Source organism: Myotis lucifugus, unplaced genomic scaffold (genome assembly GCF_000147115.1).
Source record: "Myotis lucifugus unplaced genomic scaffold, Myoluc2.0 scaffold_210, whole genome shotgun sequence".
NCBI lineage: Eukaryota > Metazoa > Chordata > Mammalia > Chiroptera > Vespertilionidae > Myotis > Myotis lucifugus.
The window spans coordinates 2,014,360-2,039,956 of NW_005871258.1; the positions used below are offsets into that span (position 1 = coordinate 2,014,360).

A 25,597-nucleotide genomic window follows, 5' to 3' on the forward strand; every position below is an offset into this window, starting at 1 on the left:
TTTAATTGGATTGTTTGTCTTAATTTTAAGTTGTATGAGTTCTTTACATATTTGGATGTTAACTCTTTACCAGATGTATCATTGCCAAATATGTTTGAGTTTATTCTTTTGTATGGTGTAAGTTGGTGGTCTAGTTTCATTTATTTGCATATATCTGTCCAATTTTCCCAACACCATTTATTGAATAGACTCCTTAACTCCATTGTATGCTTTGCCTCCTTTTTCAAATATTAATTGAGCATAATGGCTTGGGTTGATTTCTGGATTCTCTGTTCTGTTCCATTGATCTATTTGCCTCTTGTGCCAGTACAAGGCTGTTTTGATTACGGTGGCTTTGTAGTAAAACTTGAAATCTGGTATTGTGATTCCTCCAACTTTGTTTTTCTTGGGCTCCATTTCTATACATTTTCATTTCAAGAATGTTATGTAAATATGTAATCTTTTGGGATTGGCTTTTTTTACTGAGCATAATACTCTGAAGAGTTATCCAAGTCATTATTATATCAGTAGGTTTTTCTTTTTTCTTTTTAATAAATCTTTATTGTTCAGATTATTACAGTTGTTCCTCTTTTTCCCCCCCATAGCTCCCCTCCACCCAGTTACCACCCCACCCTCTGCCCTTACCCCTCTCACTGTCCTAATCCATAGGTGTACGATTTTTGTCCAGTCTCTTCCTGCACCCCCACACCCCTTTCCCCCCAAGAATTGTCAGTCCACTCCCTTTCTGTGCCCCTGGTTTTATTATATTCACCAGTTTACTCTGTTCATCAGATTTTTTATTCACTTGATTTTTAGATTCACTTGTTGATAGATATGTATTTGCTGTTCATAATTTTTATCTTTACTTTTTTCTTCTTCTTCCTCTTCTTAAAGGATACCTTTCAGCATTTCATATAATACTGGTTTGGTGGTGATGAACTCCTTTAGCTTTTCCTTATCTGTGAAGCTCTTTATCTGACCCTCAATTCTGAATGATAGCTTTGCTGGATAAAGTAATCTTGGTTGTAGGTTCTTGCTATTCATAACTTTGAATATTTCTTGCCACTCCCTTCTGGCCTGCATGGTTTCTGTTGAGAAATCAGCTGACAGTCGTATGGGTACTCCCTTGTAGGTAACTGACTGTTTTTCTCTTGCTGCTTTTAAGATTCTCTCTTTGTCTTTTGCCCTTGGCATTTTAATTATGATGTGTCTTGGTGTGGTCCTCTTTGGATTCCTTTTGTTTGGGGTTCTCTGTGCTTCCTGGACTTGTAAGTCTATTTCTTTCACCAGGTAGGGGAAGTTTTCTGTCATTTCTTCAAATAGGTTTTCAATATCTTGCTCTCTCTCTTCTTCTGGCACCCCTATAATTCGGATGTTGGTTCGCTTGAAGTTGTCCCAGAGGCTCCTTACATTATCTTCATATTTTTGGATTCTTTTTTCTTTTTGCTTTTCTGGTTGGGTATTTTTTGCTTCTTTGTATTTCAAATCTTTAACTTGATTCTTGGGATCCTCTTGTCTGCTGTTGGATCTCTGTATAATATTCTTTATTTCAGTCAGTGTATGCTTAATTTCTAGTTGGTCCTTTTTCATATCCTCCAGGGTCTCACTAAATTTATCGGCGGTTTCTAGAAAATTCTTGAAAAACCTTATAACCGTGGTTTTGAACTCTATATCCATTAGTTTGCTTTCCTCCATTTCTGTCATTTGTGACCTGTTTCTTTGTCTCTGCATTTTTTATGCTTCCCTGTGTTGATAGAGTGGCTTTTGTGCTAGGTGTCCTATAGGGCCCAGTGGCTCGGCCTCCCCAATTACCTGAGGTGGACACTCTTGGTGCACCCCTTTGTGGGCTGTGTGCACAGTCTTGTTGTAGTTAAGCCTTGACTGTAGTTGGTATCACTGGGAGGAATTGACCTCCAGGCCAATTTTCTGTGAGAATCAGCTGTGTCTACGGTGAAGAACTTCTGTGCTGGAGACACCCTTATGGGGCAAGACTTGCTTCAGTGGGGCTTTGTTGCTCACTGAGTCTGCCCCCTGAGTGTGTCCCTTATGGATCTGAGGAGTTATAATCTGTATGATCCCACTCTGACCACTGATTAAACTGGCTGTTGGATCTCTAAGGAGGTGCTAATTTAGCCTCTGCCTGAGGCTACCTAGCAGGAGCTACGGAGAAATATCTGCAGATTCCTCTTCTTTTTTTGGGATTTGGAGGTTCCCAGATGAGGCCCAGCTGTGAAGCAGTGCAAGCTGCTGTGGGGCCTTGGGCCTTCTTTTGGATGTTTTGGGTCTCTCTGACCCAGCTTAGTTTGTTAGGTAGTTTTAGATTGCAAAGGGCCAGGTCATTCATATGCAAAAGCCTCTGCACACAGCTTGGGTGGGGCGGGGTCTCAGGGAATCAAGAGGGCGGAGCAAACAGCTATGGCTGATCCTCAGTCCTACTCTAAGAGGCCCCGAGTCTCAGTGTCCTGAGGTAATCACTGCAAGCACCTCTGAGAGAAAGCCCCCCTCGAGTTCCGCCCAATGCCAGACAGTCCAGTTTCTTCCCGTATGAGTCTGGGTCCCCAGAGACTTGCCCGGAACTGGAGTTCAGAGCCGTGGGGAGCTTGTGTCTCCCTCCCGATTGAAAAAGACAACCATGTCCTCAGTTGCCAGCCCTTTCTGCGCGCGCCTCCGTACCTCTGCACTTTACTTCCGCACCTCCTCTGAGTCTCAGTGTGCTTTTCTTTAGTTGTAGAATTTCCACTCAGCCAGCCTTCCTGTGGTTCTGGATGATGTCCGTTTTGTCTTTTAGTTGTATTTTTTAAGTGGTTGTGCGAGGTAGCAATTTCAGGTGTTTACCTATGCTGCCATCTTGGTTTCCAGGGTTTTCTTTTTTATTGCTGAATTGTCTTATATCCTTTGGGTATTCCACAATTTGTTAATCATTCACCTGTTTAAGAACATCTGGGTTATATCCTGGTTTTGGCTATGAACACTTGTGTATGTAAGAGTGCAATTGCTGGGTCATGGTGGTTGCATGTTCACTTTTTTTTTTTTTTTTTAAAGAAATTGACAGACTTTCTCAAGTGGCTATACTATGTTATATTCCCATTAGCAATTTGAGTGATCCAGTTTCTGTGCATCCACAGTGTTTGTGTATTGTATTTTAAACATTGTAGTGGTCATTTCTCATTGTGGTTTTATTTTGTATAACAACTTGAGGCCTACTGGTGTGGAGGGTCCCTCAGCCCGGCCTGCGCCCTCCCACAGTCTGGGGCTCTCGCAGCCCAGGTCCCCTCGCTCCTTACTGTCTGCCTGCAGCAGAGGCGGAAGAGGCTCCTGCCACCGCCGCTGCGCTTGCCAGCTGTGAGCCCAGCTTCTGGCTGAGCAGCGCTCTCCCTGTGGGAGTGCACTGACCACTAGGGGGCAGCTACTGCATTGAGTGTCTGCTCCCTGGTGGTCAGTGCGTGTCATAGCGACAGCATTCTGCAGGTCCTTCTGCCATTCTGTTGATTTGCATATTAGGGTTTTATTATATAGGATAGGATTGCTATGCATCCTCAATACAGCTAAGTAGTAGTATCTCATTGCAGTTTTAATTTGCATTTGCCTGATGGCTAGTGTGGTTTATTTGCCATCTTTATATCCTCTTCAGTAAAATGTCTATACACATCTTTTGCCTATTTTCTTATTGGATTGTTTGTTTCTTTACTGTTGAGTTTTATAAGTTCTTTATGTAGTTTAGGTACTACTTCTTTGTCAGATATGTGGTTCTCAAATATTTTCTTCCAGTCTGTAGTTTGTCTTTCAGCCTCTTCATGTGGTCTTTTGCAGAACAAAGTTTTTCATTGATTAGGTCCAGTTTGTCAATCTTTCCTTATATTAGAGTGTGCTTTCAGGTTAAAAGTCTACTTAGCGCTAGATTTAAAAAAAAATTTTTTTTCTAAAAATTTGATAGTTTTATGTTTTACATTTAATTTTATGATCCATTTTGAGTTAACTTTTTGTGTGCATGGCCTATGGATATCGAGTTGATATAGCACCATTTGTTGAAAAAACTGTGCTTCTTCCATTGAATTACTTTTTCACTTTTGTCAGAAATCAGTGGGGCATATTTGGGTGGGTCTCTTGCTAGGTTCTCTGTTTTATTCCATTGACGTATGTCTGTCTATCTCTTCACCAATATCATGTGGTCTTGACTCATTGTATCTACATAGTAAGCCTAAACATCAGTTAGAGTGATTTTTTCCATTTTATTCTTTGTCAAGATTATATTAGCTATTCTAGAGCCTGTGCCTTCCCATATAAATTTTAGAATAAGCTTGTCTTTGTCTATAGAATAAATACCTAGCTGGGATTTTGATAGGAATTACTTTAACCTATAGATCAATTTAGGGAGAATTGATATCTTTATAATGTTGAGTTTTTCAGTCTATGGATCTTCCGTCTCATTTTACTCTACTGTAGTTGATTGAACAAATACATTTTGTATGCTGCTTATGTGTTATGAACTGTGTTTGAACCAAGATGGTGGTTAATGGAAAATGTGTCTTTTGTGATGAATAAGTAATCTCTGGGAGTTAGACATGAAGAGAGGAAATGGGTGAGTGGCAATACAGAAGAGTGGTAATTGCCTTCAAGAGTTAGAATGGCCCTAACCGGTTTGGCTCAGTGGATAGAGCGTCAGCCTGCGGACTGAAAGGTCCCGGGTTCGATTCTGGTCAGGGGCATGTACCTTGGTTGCGGGCACATCCCCAGTAGGAGGTGTGCAGGAGGCAGCTGATCGATGTTTCTCTTTCATCGATGTTTCTAACTCTCTATCCCTCTCCCTTCCTCTTTATAAAAAAATCAATAAAATATATATATTTTTAAAAAAAGAGTTAGAATGCATCCTTTAAAGAGGAATTGACTTTTTTACTTGGGTCTTGGATAAATAAGTGTTTTCTAATGAAAATGGCTAAAGACATTCTTGTCCTAATTATAACCTACATTTTCACCTTTACATTCTTTAATTTTGACCAACATGCTGGTTGATCTCTTCCTCCCCACCCTCCCCTGACTTCCCTCTGAGGTTCAACAGTCTGTTCATGCTTCTGTGACTCTGGGTCTATTTTTGATCATCAGTTTATTTGGTTCATTAGATTCTACATATGAGTGAGATCATGTGATACTTATCTTTCTCTGACTGGCTTATTTTGCTCAGCATAATACTCTCCAGGTCCATCCATGCTGTTGTAAATGGTAAGAGTTCTTTCTTATTGCTGCATAGTCCATTGTGTAAATGTACCATAGTTTTTTTATCTACTCATCTACTGATGGGCACTTAACGCTGTTCCAAGTCTTAGCTATTGTAATTTGTGCTGCTATGAACATAGGGGTGCATATATTCTTTCTGATGAGTGTTTCAGGCTTCTTAGGATTTATTCTTAGAAGTGGGATCAGTGGGTCAAATGGGAGTTCCATTTTTAATGTTTTGAGGAAACTTCTTACTGTTCCACAGTGGCTGTACCAGTCTGCATTCCCACCAGCAGTGCACGAGGGTTCCCTTTTCTCTACAACCACGCCAATACTTGTCGTTTGTTGATTTGTTGATGATAGCCATTTTGACAGGTGTGAAATTATATCTCGTTTTAATTTTCATTTCTCGGATGATTAGTGACTTTGAGCATTTTTTCATATGTTTCTTTGCTTTCTGTATGTCCACTTTGGAGAAGTGTCTATTTAGGTCCTTTGCCCATTTTTTAATTGGATTATTTGTCTTAATTTTGTTAGGTTGTATGAGTTCCCTATATATTTTGGAGATTAACCCCTTATCAGATGTTTCATTGCCAAATATGTTCTCCAATGTAGTGGACTCTCTTGTTATTTTGATGATGGTTTCTTTTGCTGTGCAGAAGCTTTTTATTTTCATGTAATTCCATTTGTTTATTTTCTCCTTCATTTTCATTGTCATAGGAGATGTATCCAGAAACATATCACTGTGAAGGATGTCTGAGATTTTGCTGCCTATAGTGTCTTCTAGGTCTTTTATGGTTTCACGACTTACATTTAAGTCTTTTATCCATTTTGAGTTTATTCTTCTGTATGGTGTAAGTTGGTGGTCTAGTTTCATATTTTTGTATGTATCTACCCAATTTTCCCAACACCATTTATTAAAGAAACTGTCTGTGCTCCAATGTATGCTTTTGCCTCCTCTGTCAAATATTAATTGAGCATAATGGCTTAGGTCGATTTCTAGGTTCTTTGTTCTGTTCCATTGATCTGTATGCCTATTCTTGTGCTAATACCAGGCTTTTTTTGAGGACAGTGGCTTTGTAGTATAACTTGATACCTGGTATTGTGATTCCTCCAACTTTGTTCTTCTTTCTCAAGATTGCTGCAGCTATTCGGGGTCTTTTTTGGTCCCATATAAAGTTTTGGAGTCTTCTAGGTCTGTGAGATAAGCCTTTTGTATTTTAATAGGGATTGCATTGAATCTAGATTGCTTTGGATAATCGGGACATTTTAATGTTGTTGATTTTACTAATCCATGAACATGGTATATTCTTCCATTTGTTTGTATATATTCCTCTTTTTTTTAATGTACTGTGTGAATATTTCTCTCTTTTACGTGTCCAGCGCAGCTAGAGAGTGGTCCGGTTCCTGAGTAGGGGCTGCTGGGGATTGAGAAAATGAAAGAAACAGACAGAGAGATGGAAGGAAAAAGCTGGGGCTTGGTGAGACTACTGTCCTCTGATGGAGAGACAGGGACCCAGAGCCAATACAGCGTATTTATTTTATACAGCAAAAACCAGGACCTTTTACTAAAGGTCAAGACAAAGGAGATTATGCGTATTCTTGGGTGGGCCTGAGTCATATTCTTTCCTGGTGGTTGGCTGGATTTAAATAACAAAACCCACCCCCTGGCACCTGGGCTGAAGGTCAAGCTGACAACACTCCTGCCTCTGGCAAAGCGGGTTTCCAGGAAGGCACTGGATTCAGCTGACAATATTTAAAGAAATGCTCATGTGCCTTCCCAGGTGCTCTCTACAGTACTGTAGTTTTCAAAGTACAAGTCTTTTACCTCCTTGGTTAAGTTTAATCCTGAGTATCTTAAATTTTTGTTGTTGTTGCAATGGTAAATGGGATTTTTTTTTTAGTTTCTCTTTGTGAGAGTTCACTATTAGTTTTTAAAAATGCTATGGATTTTTGGGCGTTAATTTTGTATCCTACATTTCCAAATTTATTTATTAATTCTAGTAGTTTTTTGAGGGAGTCTTTAGGGTTTCCTGTGTATAGTATCATGCCATCTGCAAATAATGAGAGTTTTACTTCTTCCTTTCTAATTGGATGCCTTTTATTTCTTATCTGTTCCCTATGGCCAAGACTTTCAGACCTATGTTGAACAAGAGTGAAAGAGGGCATCCCTGTCTTGTTAGTATTCTTAGGGGAAATGGTTTTAGTTTTTGCCCATTGAGTATGATGTTGGCTGTAGGATTTTCATATATGACCTTTATTATGTTGAGGTATATTCCCCCTCTAGTCCCACTTTGCTGAGAGTTTTTATCAAAAAAGGGTGTTGGATTTTGTCGAATGCTTTTTGTTCATTGATTAATATGATCGTGTGATTTTTGTCTTGCATCTGTTTATGTGCTGTATCACATTTATTGATTTGAGGATATTGAACCAACCTTGCATCCTCTGAATAAATCTCACTTGGTAATGATGTATGATCTTTTTAATGTATTGCTGGATCTGATTTGCTAAAATTTTGTTGAGGATTTTAGCATCTATGTTCATCAGGTATATTGGCCTGTAATTCTCTTTCTTTGCCATGTCTTTATCTGTTTTTGGAATTAGGGTAATGCTAGCCTCATAGAAAGAGTTTTGAAGTGTTTCTGCCTCTTGAATTTTTTGGAATAGTTTGAGGAGTAGAGGTGTTAGTTCTTCTCTGAGTATTTGGTAAAACTCCCCTGTGAATCCCTCTGGACCAGGGCTTTTGTTTGCTTGGAGTTTTAAACTACTGCTTCAATTTCATCAGTAGTTATCAGCCTATTCAGATTTTTTTATTCTTTCTAATTCATTTTTGGAAGATTTTATTTTCTAGGAATATGTTCGTTTTGTCTAGGTTGTTTATTTTGTTGGAATAGAGTTGTTCGAAGTATTTTTATAATCCTTTTTATTTCTAGGATTGGGGTCCGTTGTTAACTTCACCTCTTTCATTTCTAGTTTTGTTTATTTGGGTCCTCCCTCTTTGCTTCTTGGTGAGCCTGGCTAGAGATTCATCAATCTTGTTTATCTTTTCAAAGAATCAGTTCTTGGTTCTATTGATCATTTGTATTGTTCTTTTTGGTCTCTATGTCATTTGTTTCTGCTCTGATCTTTATTATTTCCTTCCTTCTACTTCCTCTAGGTTTTTCTTTGTACTCTCTTTGTAATTTTTTTAAGTTGTAGGGTTAGATAATTAACAATGTTTCTTGTGTGTTTTTTTTTTAAGTAGGCCTGTAGTGCTATGAACTTCGCTCTCAGGACTGCTTTCACCGTGTCCCATAGATTTTGGATTGTTGTGTTTTCATTGTCATTTGCTTCCAGGATGTTTTTTATTTCTTCTTTGATCTCTTTGGTAACTCAATCATTGTTTGTTTGTTTTGTATTTTGTTTTTAATACATTTTTATTGATTTTAGAGAGGAAGGGAGAGGGATAGAGAGAGATAGAAACATCAATGATGAGAGAGAATCATTGATCGGTTGCCTCCTGCACGCCCCCTAATGGGGATCAAGCCCGCAACCCAGGCATGTGCCCTTGGCCAGAATAGAACCTGGGACCCTTCAGTCCGAAGGCCAATGCTCTATCCACTGAGCCAAACCGGCTAGGGTCCAATCATTGTTTAATAGCATGCTATTTAGCTTCCAAGTGTTTGTTTTTCATTGATTCATTCTATTGTGGTCTAAGAAGATGCTTGATATCATTTCAGTCTTCTTGAATTTGAAGAGACTTAGCTTGTGTTATAATGTGTAGTCTGTCTTTGATGTGAAAGTGGTCTTCATGTGGCTCTTTGGTGTGATGCAATGGCCTTTGCTTGCTACAATTTCACTTGCAGAGCTTCAGGCCTAAAGTGTGGCCCTGTGTTTGATATGTGCCTTTTACTTTTACTATGCTTAATTATCTCTTACTTACTGTAGTTTGTTTCAGGTAATCCTGAAATTTCATGGAATCCAGAATCTCAAAGAATGTTCTATGAAATTCATAGTAGGAGTATTGTGGAATATGATCTTAAACTGGATTGAGAAGATACTTAGTATCTTTTAAATAGTTGCAAATGTTAATAGTTCTAATGTGTGTGAATTAGGATTTCGTCAGTACTATGCTGAAATGCAAAATGGCAATGAGTATATGTTACTAATTGAACTTTCATAATAAACTTTATACTACTACTTTTATTTGCTTGGTATTTTGGGGGATTTATTGTAAGGGTTCATTTGAAATAAGGATCCTGCTCTTTAAAAACATTGAAAATCCTTGGTTTAAATGTCTCTCTCCATCTGTCTTCTTCATTAAGGCAGAGCAGTTTCTTAATTTGTTTCCTTTGGTGTTTTGTACATGACTGAACATTAGTAAATGCTTATTAGCCAGCATGACTTGGCTTGAGCTCTATAGAGGATTAATCCTGGTTTAATTTTACTGTGCTTCTCTAATGAAGTTGGTCAGGGTCTGGCATATATTTAATTATAAATGGAATCAAATACTTGAGGTGCATAGTGTGACCTACATGAAGTGGAGCAGAACTGTCCCCACTTTCCATACTTGTGCGTCATTTGAGGCAGCTGCTTTGAGGGAAGAGAGGAGGTAGAGCCCTAGCTGGTTTGGTTCAGTGTATAGAGTGTCAGCCTACGGACTGAAGGGTCTCTGGGTTTGATTCCGGTCAAGGGCACATGCCTGGGTTGCAGGCTTGATCTCCAGTAGGGGGCGTGCAAGAGGCAGCCAATCAATGATTCTTTCTCATCTCTGATGTTTCTATCTCTCTCACCCCCTCCCTTCCTCTCTGAAATCAATAAAAATATATTAAAAAGAAAAGAAAACAAAAGAAAAGAGGAGTCATTGTGGAAAACAGTATGGCGTTTTCTCAAAAACTTAAAAATGGAACTGCCATTTGACCCAATAATACCACTTCTAGGAATATATCCCAAGAAAACAGAAACACCAATCAGGATATATGCACCCCTATGTTCATAGCAGCACAATTTACAATAGCTAAGATTTGGAAACAGCCTAAATGCCCATCAGCAGATGAGTGGATTAGAAAACTATGGTACATGTACACAATGGAATACTGCACTGCTATAAAAAAGAAGGAATTCTTTCTTACCATTTGCAGCAGCATGGATGGAACTGGAGAGCATTATGTTAAGTGAAATAAGCCAGGCAGTGAAAGAAAAATACCACATGAACTCACTCATTTATGGAGAATAAAGAACATTATAAACTGATGAACAAAAAGATACAGAGGCAGAGAAGCATCAAACAGACTGTCAAAGTACAGCGGGAAGGCCGGGGAGGGTTGGGGGCGGGGGTAAGAGATCAACCGAAGGACTTGTATGCATGCATATAAGCATAACCAATGGACACAAGACACTGGGGAGGTGGGGTGAGGGCATGTGCTGTGGGGTAGGGGAGGCCAGGGGAAGGTCAATGGGGGAAAAAAAAGGAGACATATGTACCACTATTTGTAATACTTTAAACAATAAAATAAAATTTAAAATTTTAAAAAAAAAGAGCAGGTAAAGCTAAATATAATCCTATCTAATAAAGACAGAATATGCAAATTGACCATCACACCCTCACAAATAATGCTGCGCCCATAGCCACAAGATGGAGGCACCCAGTCCTCTCAGCCCTGCTGGAGTCCCCCAGTCTTTTCAGCCTGCCCCGCGGGGTTTGGGGGGAGGTGGCCGAAGTCCCCCAATCCTTTCAGCCCGAACTGATTACTATGGCAAGTGGACCGAGAAGGTTTTCAACAAGTGTGAGAAGCAAGCCTTGGCGGGATCGAGGTAGAGCCGGCAGGCTCAGGGCCGCTGCTGCCCGGGGAGGCTCTCGGAGTTCGATTCTGAAACTGCAGGGACCTGCTGCAAGCACGGGCTGGGGAGGAAGTGTCGCTGCTGCCCGCCCCACGCCAGGTCCCTGGTTAAGGAAGCAGGTCCAAGTTGCAGCCACAGGGCCTGGTGGGGCTGTCTCACCCCAGACCATTGTGGCTGAACTCTGGCCGGGGCGGCGAGCGCCTCCAGGATCACTGTCTGCCCCTGGGCCTGCTGACGCCATTGGAGTGGGCGCTGGTTGAACATTTCAATGAAAATGGGATGCCTGAGTTACCACTGGTTTTCCTTAGGAAACATATTGTATAAGGTTTGCAAAGCTTTCTAAGATATTTGTAAGTCTTTTAAATTGTACAGTTCTGTTCAGTGAGAAACACAGTTTTAGGTGAAAAGTATTAATCAGTTGTTTTCTCTGGATCTTATGTTTCTATAGAAAACTTCTCTCCACACACACACACACACACACACACACACACACACACAATATATATTATTGATTTCAGAGAGAGAGAGAGAGAGAGATGGAAACATCAATGATGACAGAGAATCATTGATCTGCTGCCCCTGCACACCCCACACTGGGGTTCGAACCACTGGGAATTAAACCGTGACCTCCTGGTTCATAGGTCGAAGCTCAACCACTGAGCCATGCTGGCTGGGTAGTAGAAAACTTTTTTTAAGATATATTTTTATTGATTTCAGAGAGCAAGGGAGAGGGAGGGAGAGATAGAAACATCAGTGATGAATCATTGATTGGCTGCCTCCTGCACACCCCCCAGTGGGAATGGAGCCTGCAACCCAGGTATGTGCCCTTGACCGGAATCGAACCTGGGACCCTTCAGTCCATAAGCCGATGCTCTATCCACTGAGCCAAACCAGCTAGGGCTAGAAACCTTCTTAATGTCACCCAGTTAATTATGGCAGAGCCAAACTAAAATCAGGACTTTTGGTCTTCAGTTCACTGTGTTTTCCCTTATACCACATGTTTTATATTGGCCATAACAGAAACATTATTTGCTTTAAGTACTTTGCATTTCATGACTTTAAACTTCTTGAATTTTGTATCTGTTATGTGTGTAAGACGTAGTTTATTAGGTAATCAAAATATATGAGTTATGTGTGTGTGTATTTTTTTCCTCATTTACATTTTTTTTCTGCTTTAGTTTACCAGTAAAATTGGGTGTGATGTGACTTGCTTTGCTTTCTCTCACAAACTTTTGAAATAGTCTGCAAATTTTGTTTGCTGGAGATAATATTTTTAGTGCATAGAAATTGTACAACAGCTGTGTAAGGGATCTTAAATACCTAGTCTAGCCTTTCATTTTGTCAATTTGGAAACAGGCTAAGTGAGATGAGTCATAGCCCCAAAGACTTTTCATTGTTAACCTGCAACTGGAAACCAGACATTGCATTCAGGGTTGCATCATGTTAAGGCTGATCAAGTATGAGTTTTTGGGGAGATAGACCGGCACCTGAATTGTGGCTGGCCCACTAGCTGTGTGTGACTTTGGAAAGTTACCTTAATCTCTCCAGTTTTTGACTTGTTAATGTAACTAAAATTGATGCCATTTATAAGAAACTTTATTAATAAACAATAATTTACATGTTTAAAAATTTAGTAGAGCTTCAAGGAAAAAACTTGATTGCCACAAGTCCCTTTAATATTCTATTTTAGAACCAATGTTATATCCCCACCCCACCCCCGGCCCACTCCACCCCACCACTATAAAGTCATCTTTGGGAGCCACAGAGTCACTGTTTTACTTAAAGGATCTTCACCAAAATGTCAGTGATAATCTGTGGTGGTGATTTTTTTTGGTGATTCAGTTACCTTTTTTATACTCTAATGTATTTAAAAATAGTATGTATAGTTTGAATGTGGAATGAGGTTTGAGGAATGTTAATTTTTATTTGCATTGGTTTAACTTGATTAATCTCATATATTACCAGTGTGGGAAATGAAATATTTGTTAGATCTCAAAAAGTTTTTTTAGTTGTGACATTCTCTAGTGTAACACCAATTGTAAAGATTTAGAGAATATAGAATTTCCCTGAATTTGGTTTTTTATTCTCTTATGGTTGCCAGTACAGTACATTCAGGACATTCTAGAAGGAAAATGTACGGAAGGGTGGGCATCAAGAGAAGGACTTGTAGGTGAGATTATGGATTGAAAAAAAAATTATTTAAAGTAGAGAGCAGCCCTGAAGTTCCTACCATCTTCCTGCTTTGGAATAAGAGATAATAATAATAGTAATCTATATATATAAAAGCCTAAGTGACCGTTACAACTGAATGACCAGAATGACCGGTCAACCAGTCGCTATGACACGCACTGATCACCAGGGGGCAGATGCTTAATGCAGAACTGCCCTCTGGTGGTCAGTGTGCTCCCACAGCCAACCTCCCGTGGCCCCCTCACCCCGGCTGGCCAAACTCCCACGGCCCCTACCCCACCCCCCACCCCCCCAACCGGCCAACGTCTTGGGGGTCCATCCCCCTGGCTGGCCGGCTCCCCTAATAGGCCTCAATCGCTGGCCAGGCCGAGGGACCCCACCCGGGCACAAATTTGTGCACCGGGCCTCTAGTTATCTATCCTATCTAATAAAGAGGTAATATGAACATTGACCATCACTCCAACACACAAAATGGCCACCACCTTGTGGTTAAAATGGCTGCCCCCATGTGGACACAAGATGGCCATCAGGGGAGGGCAGTTGTGGGCAATCAGGACAGCAGGGGAGGGCAGTTGGGAGGGACCAGGCCTGCAGGGGAGGGCAGTTGAGGGGGACCAGGCTGGCAAGGGAGGGCAGTTAGGGGCGACCAGGCAAGCAGGGGAGGGCAGTTAGGGGCAATTGGGCTGGCAGGGGAGCAGTTAGACATCGATCAGGCTGGCAGGGGAGTGATTAGGGGGTGATCAGGCTGGCAGGCAGGTGAGCGGTTGGGAGCCAGCAGTCCTGGATTGTGAGAGGGATGTCCGACTGCTCATCCCTAAATGGGCAGTTGGCCATCTCTCGAGGGGTCCCAGATTGGAGAGGGTGCAGGCTGGGCTGAGGGACCCCCCCCCCCCCCCAGTTCACGAATTTCATGCACCTGGCCTCTAGTGTATATATATAAAGAGCCAGGGTCCATCACACCCAGATAAATGCCAGTGGTCAATTTTAGAACTACAAACATTCGGCATCATAAGTAATCTGCACTTAGGTGCCATTTGTCAATAAAGAGTGAACTACTAGCATCTAATAATAACACTGCAGGAGGAGCGCAATAGCGCTCCCGGCACTTTTGGTGAAAGACAGGAGGAGCGCGATCGCACTCCCCGGCACTCTAGGGGTTAAGAGACTGAGTAAATATTTCAGGCGAGAGTCTATGAAGCATTGTGGATCTCAGTGAATTCAATAGATACTTACTGAGCACCGGCTTTGTGCCAGATACATGGAAGTAAGACAAGGTTCCTGTCCTCAAGGAGCATATGTTCTGGGGTGAAATCTGACAATAAGTAAATGAATAGACAAGGTAATTTTAGATTATCAGTACTATGAAGAAAAGTAACTGGTGTAGTAGATTGCAGGGATAGGGTCCCTTGTGTATGTCACACAACTTATAAAAGAATTTTTTTTTATTTCAGGGAGGAAAGAAGAGGGAAAGAGATAGAAACATTAATGATGAGAGAAAATCATTGATCAGCTACCTTGTGCACATTGAGCCCGCAACCTGGGCATGTGCCCTGACTGGGAATCGAACTGTGACTTTGTGGTTCAGAGGTCGACTCTCAATCACTGAGCCACACCGGCTTGGCCGTCACACAACTTTTAGTGTCATATAGATTTCATACTGTTCAATTTTTTTATTTCAGGGAGGAAAGGAGAGGGAAAGAGATAGAAACATTAATGATGAGAGAAAATGATTGATCCAGAGTCACACAGTAAAGCATGTTAAAGCCAAGAGTAAGCCCAGGTCACATAGTTTATGTGCACTTACCTTTAATAGATTGGTTTCATGGTTCACTCACACTGAAGAATATTTGAGAGTCTTCAAAATTGAACTTTAATGAGCCCCCTTAACTTCATCCCATAAAAGAACAATGAAAGAAACAAGGACAATGAACTCTCCAGGTTTTTCAGTTTCAAATTAATGTAGTAATTAGATTTCAAAGAGCAACTAGTAGAGGGAAGAGTGTGTTTCAAGCATGTGTATGCAAAGACAGTGTGTTCCTGGCAGCCCCCTGCTGTTTCAGTCATTTAATACAGTTGGTTTAGAAAAAGTATAGATTAATTTGTAAGAAGATTTTTTTACATTTCTGTGCTTTTTATTGGATTTGGTGTCTGTCCATATAATTGCATTGTATCTATCCTTTAATTTGGTATTAATAAGGTGAGTCAAGTTCTTTGATCTTAGGGGAAAAAACTAAACTATAAATTTCTGACTAACTACTTAATTTTCACCATTTTTCGTTAAATCATTGTGATGCTCTAGCTTGGTTTTTGTGATCCCAACCCCTGAAAATCTTCGATTATGAATTTTGAACTAATTTTATTTAAACATTGTTCTCATTTATTTTTCTAGTGCAGTGTCCAATTTGGTAGCCTTTAGCCACATGGTTTAAACACTTGTAATAGTCCTAACTGGTTTGGCTCAGTGGATAGAGCGTCGGCCTGCGGACTCAAGGGTCCCAGGTTTGATTCCAGTCAAGGGCATGTACCTTGGTTGCAGGCACATCCCCAGTAGGGAGTGTGCAGGAGGCAGCTGATTGATGTCTCTCTCTCATCAATGTTTCTAACTCTCTATTCCTCTCCCTTCCTCTTTGTAAAAAAAAATCAATAAAATATATTGTTTTAAAAAAAACAATACTTGAAATGAGGTTAGTCTAAATTGAGATGTGCTGTAAATAGAAAATGTACACTTGATTCTGGAGGCTCAGTATGAAAAAAATATGAAATATCCCAATTTTTTATATTGATTACACAGTGAAGTGATAATGTTTTGGAACTATTGGGTTAAATTAAGTATTATTAAAATGATTTCATGATTTTACTGAGGGTACTAAAATATATATATATATATATATATATATATATATATATATATATATATAAGAGATCTCAATATATGTGTGTTGCACTTATCAGGCAATGTCAGTATGTGTGGTCAGTAACATGAAATGAATTCTACACAGTAGAATTTACCATTAATTAAACCTGGCATATCTGTATTTGCTTTTTTAGTTTTTAAATTTTTCTCAAGTCTAAAACTCATCTAATTAGATAGTTATAATAAAAGTCTTCATCTAACCCTCGTGGGTTTGGCTCGGTGGATAGAGTGTTCTCCTGTGGACTGAAGGGTCCCGAGTTCGAATCCAGTCAAGGGCACATGCCTGGGTTGTGGGCTCGTTCCCCGGTGGGGGGGCGTGCAGGAGGCAACTGATCGATGATTCTCTCTCATCATTTGATGTTTCTCTTTTAAATATATATATATTTTTAAAAAAGAAAGGTGTTCATCTAAATACTTGGACTTATATTGTTTGGGCTTATGGAAAATCTGTTGCTTGAACAACAAAGTAGATACATAAGCCTCCTGTGACTCTCCCCCGCCCCGCCCTCCCCTACACACCACCACCCGGGGCACAGCTGTTGCTAGGGGAGGTGTGATTTAGAGCTTTCATTAGGATAATAGGTGAAAGAAATAGAAAAGCTATTGAAAATAATTAGTTTAATTGCTAGTATTAAATGCCCACTATAACAGACTGTAGTGAGTCAGACATGTTTTTAATAGGAAAACATAAACTACATTGATTTTTGTTTTAAGATATTTTTAATAGTTGTATTGAGAATAAAATATTTTGAAACAGTCGAAAAATATGCACTGTTTCTCGGTCTGCAGTGTTTAATTTATCTTCTGTATAGCTGACTATTGTATTATAGTAAGTCATCACTGAATGTAATCAATAGGTTCTGTTGACTTTCAGTGAAAAGACATATAACCAATTTTACAATGTGCTGATTGATATAAACGAAATTTCAGTTCCTATGGCATCTCATTAATGCAATAACAAAATGTTGCTATTCGAGGACCTGCTGTGTTCTGAAAGAGCTGTAAGATTAATTGGAATCTCTATAAATTGATTCATAAATGACTTTATAGTTGTCAGTTTTTAAAAAAACAAGATACCAATATCAAGGTCATACAGCTAAATGTGATCAAAAGTTTAAAAATATTTGCTCTATTATTATTATTTGATTCATTACGTGAGGTCCCTATTTGCTCTTCTAGGCACCTCTTAGCAGTAGATGTTTTTGTGTTGATTGACCGTCTCTAGCAACCAGGGGAAGAGGATGTGCTAAGACAAAATAGCTTTATCACCTTGTAATTTACCTCCCAACTTTGTTTACTGGCAACACAGCCAAGGAGAAAGTGAACCAGTCATATACTCTCTGAATGGCTTGTTCTAGGGATTATTCAGCTAGGACTCTACTTTCTTATATATAAACCTCATAATATATTTTAATATTAACTTTACAGATCCTTCTGCTGAGGAATTGAGAAAGCTAATGATGTTGCATGGAGGACAGTACCATGTGTATTATTCCAGGTCCAAAACAACACACATTATTGCCACAAATCTTCCTACTGCCAAAATTAAAGAATTGAAGGGGGAAAAAGTAATTCGGCCAGAATGGATTGTGGAAAGGTAAGTGTAATTTTTAATAAGGTTTAAAAATTGGAATACATTTTATTTCTATTATAGACATTTACATTGCCTCTTAAGTGTGAAAAGTTATTAATGTCTTAAAGAACACTACTATACTCTAACTTCACATTGATAATTCAGGTGGCCTAGGATTTGACATCCTATTAAAAGTACTACATTCATGTTCTTGGAACCTCAGCTACCAGGAATTAGGGGCAATCAGCCGGTAAGCAGCAGGAGGTGGTAATAGGAGAAGGTTGACTAAGCAAGTTATTCACTGGCAAATATTTATGCACCTATTATGGGCTAGGCCAGCCGTGGGCAAACTACGGCCCGTTTGAAATGAATAAAACTTAAAAAAAAAAAAGACTGTACCCTTTTATGTAATGATGTTTACTTTGAATTTATATTAGTTCACACAAACACTCCATCCATGCTTTTGTTCCGGCCCTCCGGTCCAGTTTAAGAACCCATTGTGGCCCTCGAGTCAAAAAGTTTGCCCACCCCTGGGCTAGGCAGTGTTCCCTGTTTGGAATTGGTGTGCTGTAAATCAGTGATGGCTATTCATATTAACTTCTTAAGTTTAAATATGTCATTTGGAACTTTGGTAATGAGCCATACTTAGGTGATTTATATTTTAAAACTATAATATTATATATGAGTGATTGCTAGATTTATGAAAGTTGAAAGTTAAAGGATTAAAATAGTAACTTTACGTATGAATAGATTATTATCTATAATAATGAAAGCGTAATAATGCTAATTAGACTGGACAGCTGAACGACCTTCCGGATGACATTCCAGATGAAGCCGGGGCTGTGAGGGCCGAGGCAAGCCACCTCGGCTGCAAGGGCTGAGCCCCTTGCACGAATTTCGTGCATTGGGCCTCTAGTCCATATTATAAAAGGCCTGTGGCCATAACGACTGGCGCGATTTCGCATGCTGGGCCTCTAGTCTATATATATAAAAGCCTAAGCGACTGTTACGACTGAACGACTGGTCAACCAGTTGCTATGACGTGCACTGACCACCAGGGGGCAAACGCTCAACGAAGGAGCTTCCCCCTGGTGGTCAGTGTGCTCCCACAGCCAACCTTCCACGGCCAGCCAACCTCCTCCCTTCCATCCCCCCGTCCAACAAACCTCCTGTGGTCCCTCCCCCAGTCTCTTCCCCGGTTCAGCATGCCCCATCCAGCAGGCCCCGGCCAGCCTGGCCCCGATTGGGACTGGACGAGACGACCCTTATAGGCCCTGATCGCCAGCCAGGCCTAGGGACCCCACCCGTGCATGAATTTCATGCTCCGGGCCTCTAGTTATTATATAAAAGAATGGTCAGATTAAATTATGGAGTTCTAATGAAACAAACTTTGGTTTTTTCAGTCAATTCCAAGCTTTTAAAAAAATCCTAAGCTTCACTAGTTTTGACACTTTCCATAAATTTATTCAGCAGATTGAGTTGTGCTCAATTCCTTTGTGTAGCAGATGTAGCAGCACAGATTCAGTGGGAGGCAGCATAGCATAGTGGGAAAGCCTGTGCTTGGGCTCTGGAGACACACCTGGGTTCACATCTGAACACAGGAATTGGCATGCCTGTCATCTTGTGTGACTTGGGGAAGAATTCTGTAGTCATTCTGAACTTGAGTTTCTCACTTGTAAAAGAAGGCTGATACTTGCCTGCTATGGTTATGTGAGAACTAGAAATAATTTATGTAAACTAGCACAATGCCTGGCACATTGTAAAGGCATAATATATAAGGAGAAACTGTTTTGTTTTGTTTTTAATTTGAAAAACATTAGCAAGTATCCTATCTAATAATAGACAAACATGGTAATTAACCGTACTTCCGACACGCTTCCCATTGGCTAATCAGGGCGATATGCAAATTAACTGCCAACCAAGATGGCGGCTGGCAGCCAGGTAGCTGAAGCGAACAGGAGGCTTGCTTGCTCCAGTGATGGAGGAAGCCAACGTTCCCCGCCTGCCGCCGCCCAGCTCTGAGCTGCACTCTAAGCAACTATGTTGCAATTATAGAAGCTAAACTAACCCCAGAAACCTGCTTTCAGCCAGCCGGGCCTCAGAGCTGGAGTTGCAACAGTGTTTCAATTATAGAAGCTAATCAAAGCCCAGATACCTGCTTTCAGCAGCTGAGGTCTCAGAGCTGGAGCCGAGCCTCAGAGCTAAAGCCGGCTCTCAGCTCCGGTGACAGCCATAGAAGGTAAATAAATCCCAGAATAAAAGAAAAAAGAAAAAAAGGAGAGGTTGGGAGCTTCAGTCACCCACCAGCCTGAAAACGGCCCTCAGCCCCTCACCCAGACTGGCCAGGCATCCCAGTGGGGACCCCCAGCAGCGGGTCTTGCCTTGCGCCTTGGAACCGCCCATCAGCGGGGTCCGAGCTGTAAGGAAAGGCCCTCCCCCAGAAGCCCCAGCAGCAGGTTTTGCCTTGAGGCCCGGAACCGCCCATCAGCGGGTCCAGGCTGCAAGGCAAGGCCCTCCCCCAGAAGCCCCAGCTACTTTAAAAATAGAAGGATCTCCTTTTGAACCAATCTGTTTAGATTCATAATTAGTAAAACAGTATGGAACTAATGAAATACAGTGATAGGAATTAGGAAGTATGACACTGATGGTTCTGGGCATGTGAAGGGTGAGGGACAGAAGGGTACACACGGTCTTCCCTTCAGTTCTGCTGGAGAGATGAGCTCCAAGGGCCGGAGCTGCTCCATGCCCAGAGGAGGTGGGTGTGGTCAGTGGCTCTGTTTCAGAACTTCTGCCAAGCAGGGACCTTACCCAACCCACAGGAACCTTTTTACTCCAGAAAACAGAAACAGCCAGTTTCCAATGGGCATGGGAAAACCAGTGTCCCCTCCTGTGCACGGCGTCCTGATGGGGTGACGGGGGAGGTGGGCGAGGGGAGCAGTGCAGAGTTGTGAGGCAGCTGGAGTGGTAGTGGAAAGGCCATGAAATGTCCACAGTCCTGGCTGTGCCCACGACCTGAGCTGCTCCTCCAGGCCCTGGCTGAGGGATTAGGGCTGATTCTCTCGGGAAGGGAATATTCTATGGGTGAAAGATTTACAGGCTCAGGGTGGGCCGTGTGTTAGTTTGGGGCAAATCCCTCAGCATTCCTGCTGCCAAGCCCGCAAAGGAATGAGGCAGAGGCACCCCTCACCCCCAAGACCCCTTTGTGGACATTTTAGCATCTACGTGATTTTTAATCCCTTCAGGGAGACTTTCTATCCTGCAGTCCCATCCCACCCCACTGTTGCTGTTTGTCTGCCAGCTGGGTCGAGCATCAAGGGGAAGGGGGGTTAATAATCACTGAAAGACTACTGATCCTACCGGGAAACCAACCTATTTACTGTACTGTTGTAAATATCATACCCTTCATATCCTGTATATTGGCTTCTTTTAAATGAATTGAAATGTCTTAGAAAAAAAGAAAAAAAAAAGGCAAGGCAGGGCAGGACCCAGAAGACCCAGAAGCCACCTGATATGGTAGTAACTCTATCAGTAAGCACTCTTAAAGTCAGTGGCATAAATGTACCAATTAAAGGACAGATTATGAGGGTGAATCAAAAACAAAACCCACTTTAAATATAAAGACACATATAGATTAAAAGTAAATGAATTAAGCTTCAGCCTGTTTTGCTCAGTGGATAGAGCATTAGCCCGTGGACTGAAGGGTCCCAGGTTCGATTCCAGTCAAGGACATGTACCTCAGTTGCTGGCTTGATCCCCAGTCCCTATCAGAGCATGTGCAGGAGACAACCAATGAATGTGTCTCTCCCTTTCCCTTCACTCTCTCTAAAATTCAATGGAAAAATATCCTTGGGTGAAGATTAACAAAAACAAAGTAAATGGATTAAGTAACATTAAAGAGATTATAAGAAAACATATTCTTATAATACAACTAACAAAAAAATTTTGTTAGTTGTATAATGGTTATGTTTAAATTATTAACACCTAAGAAATTGGGTGAAGGGTACATATAATATGCTGTAGTATTTTATAGTTTTTTTTACATGTATGAGATTATTTCAAATTAAAATATTTAAAAATTAAAAATTAATAAAATATTAATTGAAATGTATCTGCATTACATGAAAAATCTCCTAATTGCTTCTAGCATAATTTATTGCACTAAAATTTACAAGGGTTCAATTAAAAAATATCTTAATTCTAAATGATATAATAGAAAATATATAATAGTGCAGTTATAAGCACTTATCTGAAAATACAAATTTAAAGAAGTGAATTTAAAGAAGGGATTAGCCAAAGAAAATATATGCACAACCCATGGACACAGACAACAGTATGGTGATGGCCAGAGAGAAGTGGGGGGCAAGAGCTGGGTAGAGGGGGCAAAAGGGGGGAAATAGGGACATCCTATCTACACTAATAAAAGAGAAACATGGTAATTAGCGTACGACCGCTACCCTTTTCATTGGCTAATCAGTGAGTATATGCAAATTAACTGTCAGCCAAGATGGCGGCCGGCAGCCAGGCAGCTGGAAGTGAACATGAGGCTTGCTTGCTTCAGTGAAGGAGGACTCCAACGTTCCCCGCCTGCCTTGCCGGCCTCTGAGCTGGCAGTTTGAAACTTTGTAACAAATATAGAAGCTAAACAAAACCCCAGAAACCAGCTTTCAGCCGCCGGGATCTCAGAGCTGGAGTTATACATTGTTTCGATTATAGAACGCGAACAAACCAGATACCAGCTTTCAGCAGCCCAGGCCTCAGAGCTAGAGCCGGCCCAGAATAAAAGAAAAAAAGGAGCTGTTGGGAGCTTCAGTTAACAATCGCCAGCCTGAAAGCAGCCCTCAGCCCCTCACCCAGACTGGCCAGGCACCCCAGTGGGGACCCCCACCCTGAAGGGTGTGTGACCAGCTGCAAACAGCCATCATCCCCTCATCCAGGCTGGCCAGGCACCCCAGTGGGGACCCCCACCCTGATCCAGGACACCCTTCAGGGCAAACCAGCCTGCCCCCAGGCCTCTATCCTATATAGTAAAAGGGTAATATGCCTCCCAGCACCGGGATCAGCGGAGCCGCGAGGCCTCCTGGCACCGGATCAGCGTGACGGAGGCAGCGCCCAAACCCCCTGATCGCCCTGCGACTCTGTGTGTGACAGGGTGCGGCGTCCCAACCCCCTGATCGGCCCTGCTCTGTGTGTGACAGGGTAGAGCCATAACCTCCCCATCGGCCCTGCCCTGAGTGTGACATTGGCGGCGCCCCAACCCCCTGATCCGCCCTGCTCTGTGTGTGACAGGGGGCGGTGCCCTAACTCCCCTATCGGCCCTACTCTGTGAGTGATGGGGGGAGCTCCTCAACCCCCTGATCGGCCCTGCTCTGTGCATGACAGGGGGGAGCTCCCCAACCCCCTGATGGGCCCTGCTCTGTGCATGACAGGGGGCAGCGCCCAACCCCCTGATTGGCCCTGCTCTGTGTGTGACAGTGTACGGAGCCCCAACCCCCCTGATGGGCCCTGCTCTGTGCGTGACAGGGGGGAGCACCCCAACCCCCTGATCGGCCCTGCTCTGTGCGTGACGGGGTGGCGCCACAACCTCCCCATCGACCCTGCCTTGAGTGTGACAGGGGGCGGTGCCCCAACCCCCCAATCGGCCCTACCCTGAGCGTGACTGAGGGTGGCATCGCAACCTCCCAATCCGCCCTGCTCTGTGCATGACAGGGGGCGGCGCCCCAACTCCCCAATCGGCCCTGCTCTGAGGCCGACCAGGGGCTGCACCTAGGGATTGGGCCTGCCCTCTGCCACCCGGGAGCAGGCCTAAGCCAGCAGGTCGTTATCTCCTGAGGGGTCCCAGACTGCGAGAGGGCACAGGCCGGGCTGAGGGACCTCCCCCTTCACCCCCGAGTACACAAATTTTTGTGCACCGGGCCTCTAGTATAATAATACTAAAAGGGACTGAACGGCAGAATGACCGGTTGCTCTGATGCGCACTGGCCACCAGGGGGCAGATGCTCAATGCAGGAGCTGCCCCCTGGTGGTCAGTGCAGTTCCATATGGAGAGTGCCACTCAGCCAGAAGCTGGCTCATGGCTGGCCAGCACAGTGGTGGTGGCAGGAGCCTCTCCCACCTCCGTGGCAGCACTAAGAATGTCCAAGTAACGGTTTAGACCTGATCCCTTGGGGGCCTAAGCCTTTAGTCGGACATCCCCGAGGGCTCCCTGGCTGCTAGAAGGACGTCTGACTGCAAGCTTAGGCCTGATCCCCTGGGGAGTGGGCCTAAGTCTACAGGTGGTCATCCCCTGAGGGGTCCCAGACTGCGAGAGGGCACAGGCCGGGCTGAGGGACCCCCCCTCCTCCCCGAGTGCACAAATTTTTGTGCACCGGGCCTCTAGTCTATGTTATAAAAAGCCTGTGGTTGTAACGCTGTAACGACCAAACAACTGGTCACCATGAAGTGCATGAAGCACCTCTCGGTCCCTCCCCTGCGGCCCACAGGCTCCGATCGCAGCAAGGCTGGCAAGCGGGTGGGTGGGCACAGCAAGGCGCGTGTGGGTGGGCAGGGCCGCACAATTTCGTGTGCTGGGCTTCTAGTTAACACTTGGATTGCGGGAAACGAGTTAAGTCGGCTCGCGTGAATTGCGCGTACTCCGCGGGAGCCGTCTTAACTCGGTTCATATAGATTTGCGGTGGAGTGCGGGAAACGTGTAAACTCGGGCCGATTGTAACTGCGTATTACCAAATATTTGTTTGTTTGCCGTTCACAAAGATACCTACCTGCGTATGCGAACCGTTTCATACCCATTGGGGTAATAGGTATCATAAAAATCCCTTGTAAGTAGAGAACACTTTATGGCGCTGGTCGAGTACAATACCGTTAGGGTACCAATGTATTGTTTTCTCATTTTATAACCGATATCCCTGGATATCTCACCATGCAAAGAGAATAGTTATTGAGAAATACTTCTTGTGTCCGGACGTCTTTAGTTTTGAGTTTTGTGAATATTATTACGTGTTTAAATATTTAAATATATTGTGATAAAGACATTCATATAGAATTTTTTAACCAAATAAAATAAAATCGTTCCGCAAAGTGTTCGCATAATAATTATTTTTTTATATCAGATATCTATCGGAGTACCACTATTTTCAGTTAGTATTATTTTTATTTGCTTTAACCTAGAATGTCGCAGCATTCAGACTATAGTGATGATGAGTTTTGTGCAGACAAGTTGTCCAATTATTCTTGTGATAGCGATCTTGAAAATGCGAGTACAAGTGATGAAGATTCTAGTGATGATGAAGTAATGGTGCGTCCCAGGACATTGAGGCGACGAAGAATTTCGAGCTCCAGCTCTGACTCAGAGTCAGATATAGAAGGCGGGAGAGAAGAATGGTCGCATGTTGATAATCCACCGGTCTTAGAAGATTTTTTAGGGCATCAAGGATTAAACACAGATGCTGTTATAAATAATATAGAAGATGCCGTGAAATTATTTATCGGAGATGATTTTTTTGAATTTCTTGTAGAGGAGTCAAACAGGTATTATAATCAAAATAGGAATAATTTCAAACTTTCAAAAAAAAGCCTAAAGTGGAAAGATATAACCCCTCAAGAGATGAAGAAGTTTTTAGGGTTAATTGTTCTCATGGGACAGGTGCGCAAAGATAGAAGAGATGACTATTGGACCACGGAGCCATGGACGGAGACGCCATATTTTGGTAAAACGACGAGAGACAGGTTCCGACAGATATGGAAAGCTTGGCACTTCAATAATAATGCGGATATCGTAAATGAATCAGATAGACTTTGCAAAGTGAGACCAGTACTAGATTATTTTGTGCCTAAATTTATAAATATTTACAAACCTCATCAGCAATTATCACTAGATGAAGGGATCGTACCTTGGAGGGGAAGATTATTCTTTA

The 25,597-nt window shown here is 42.2% G+C and overlaps 1 protein-coding gene across 10 annotated transcripts in view; it reads left to right on the forward strand.

Moving 5' to 3' along the window:
• The window catches only part of REV1 (REV1, DNA directed polymerase), an 85,247-nt gene that overhangs the window by 7,990 nt on the left and 51,660 nt on the right, over positions 1 to 25,597 (forward strand). For 9 of the 10 annotated variants that reach the window (XR_002831415.1, XR_002831417.1, XR_002831416.1 and 6 more), the window contains exon 3: positions 17,543 to 17,711. Coding sequence is in view for 6 of the 10 variants with exons in the window: in XM_006097736.3 (XP_006097798.1) it covers positions 17,543 to 17,711 (169 nt within the window). In the remaining 4 variants the exon portion in view is untranslated. Of the gene's footprint in view, positions 1 to 17,542; positions 17,712 to 25,597 lie in introns of those variants that run through there. The other variant, XM_023761480.1, reaches the window with a different exon arrangement.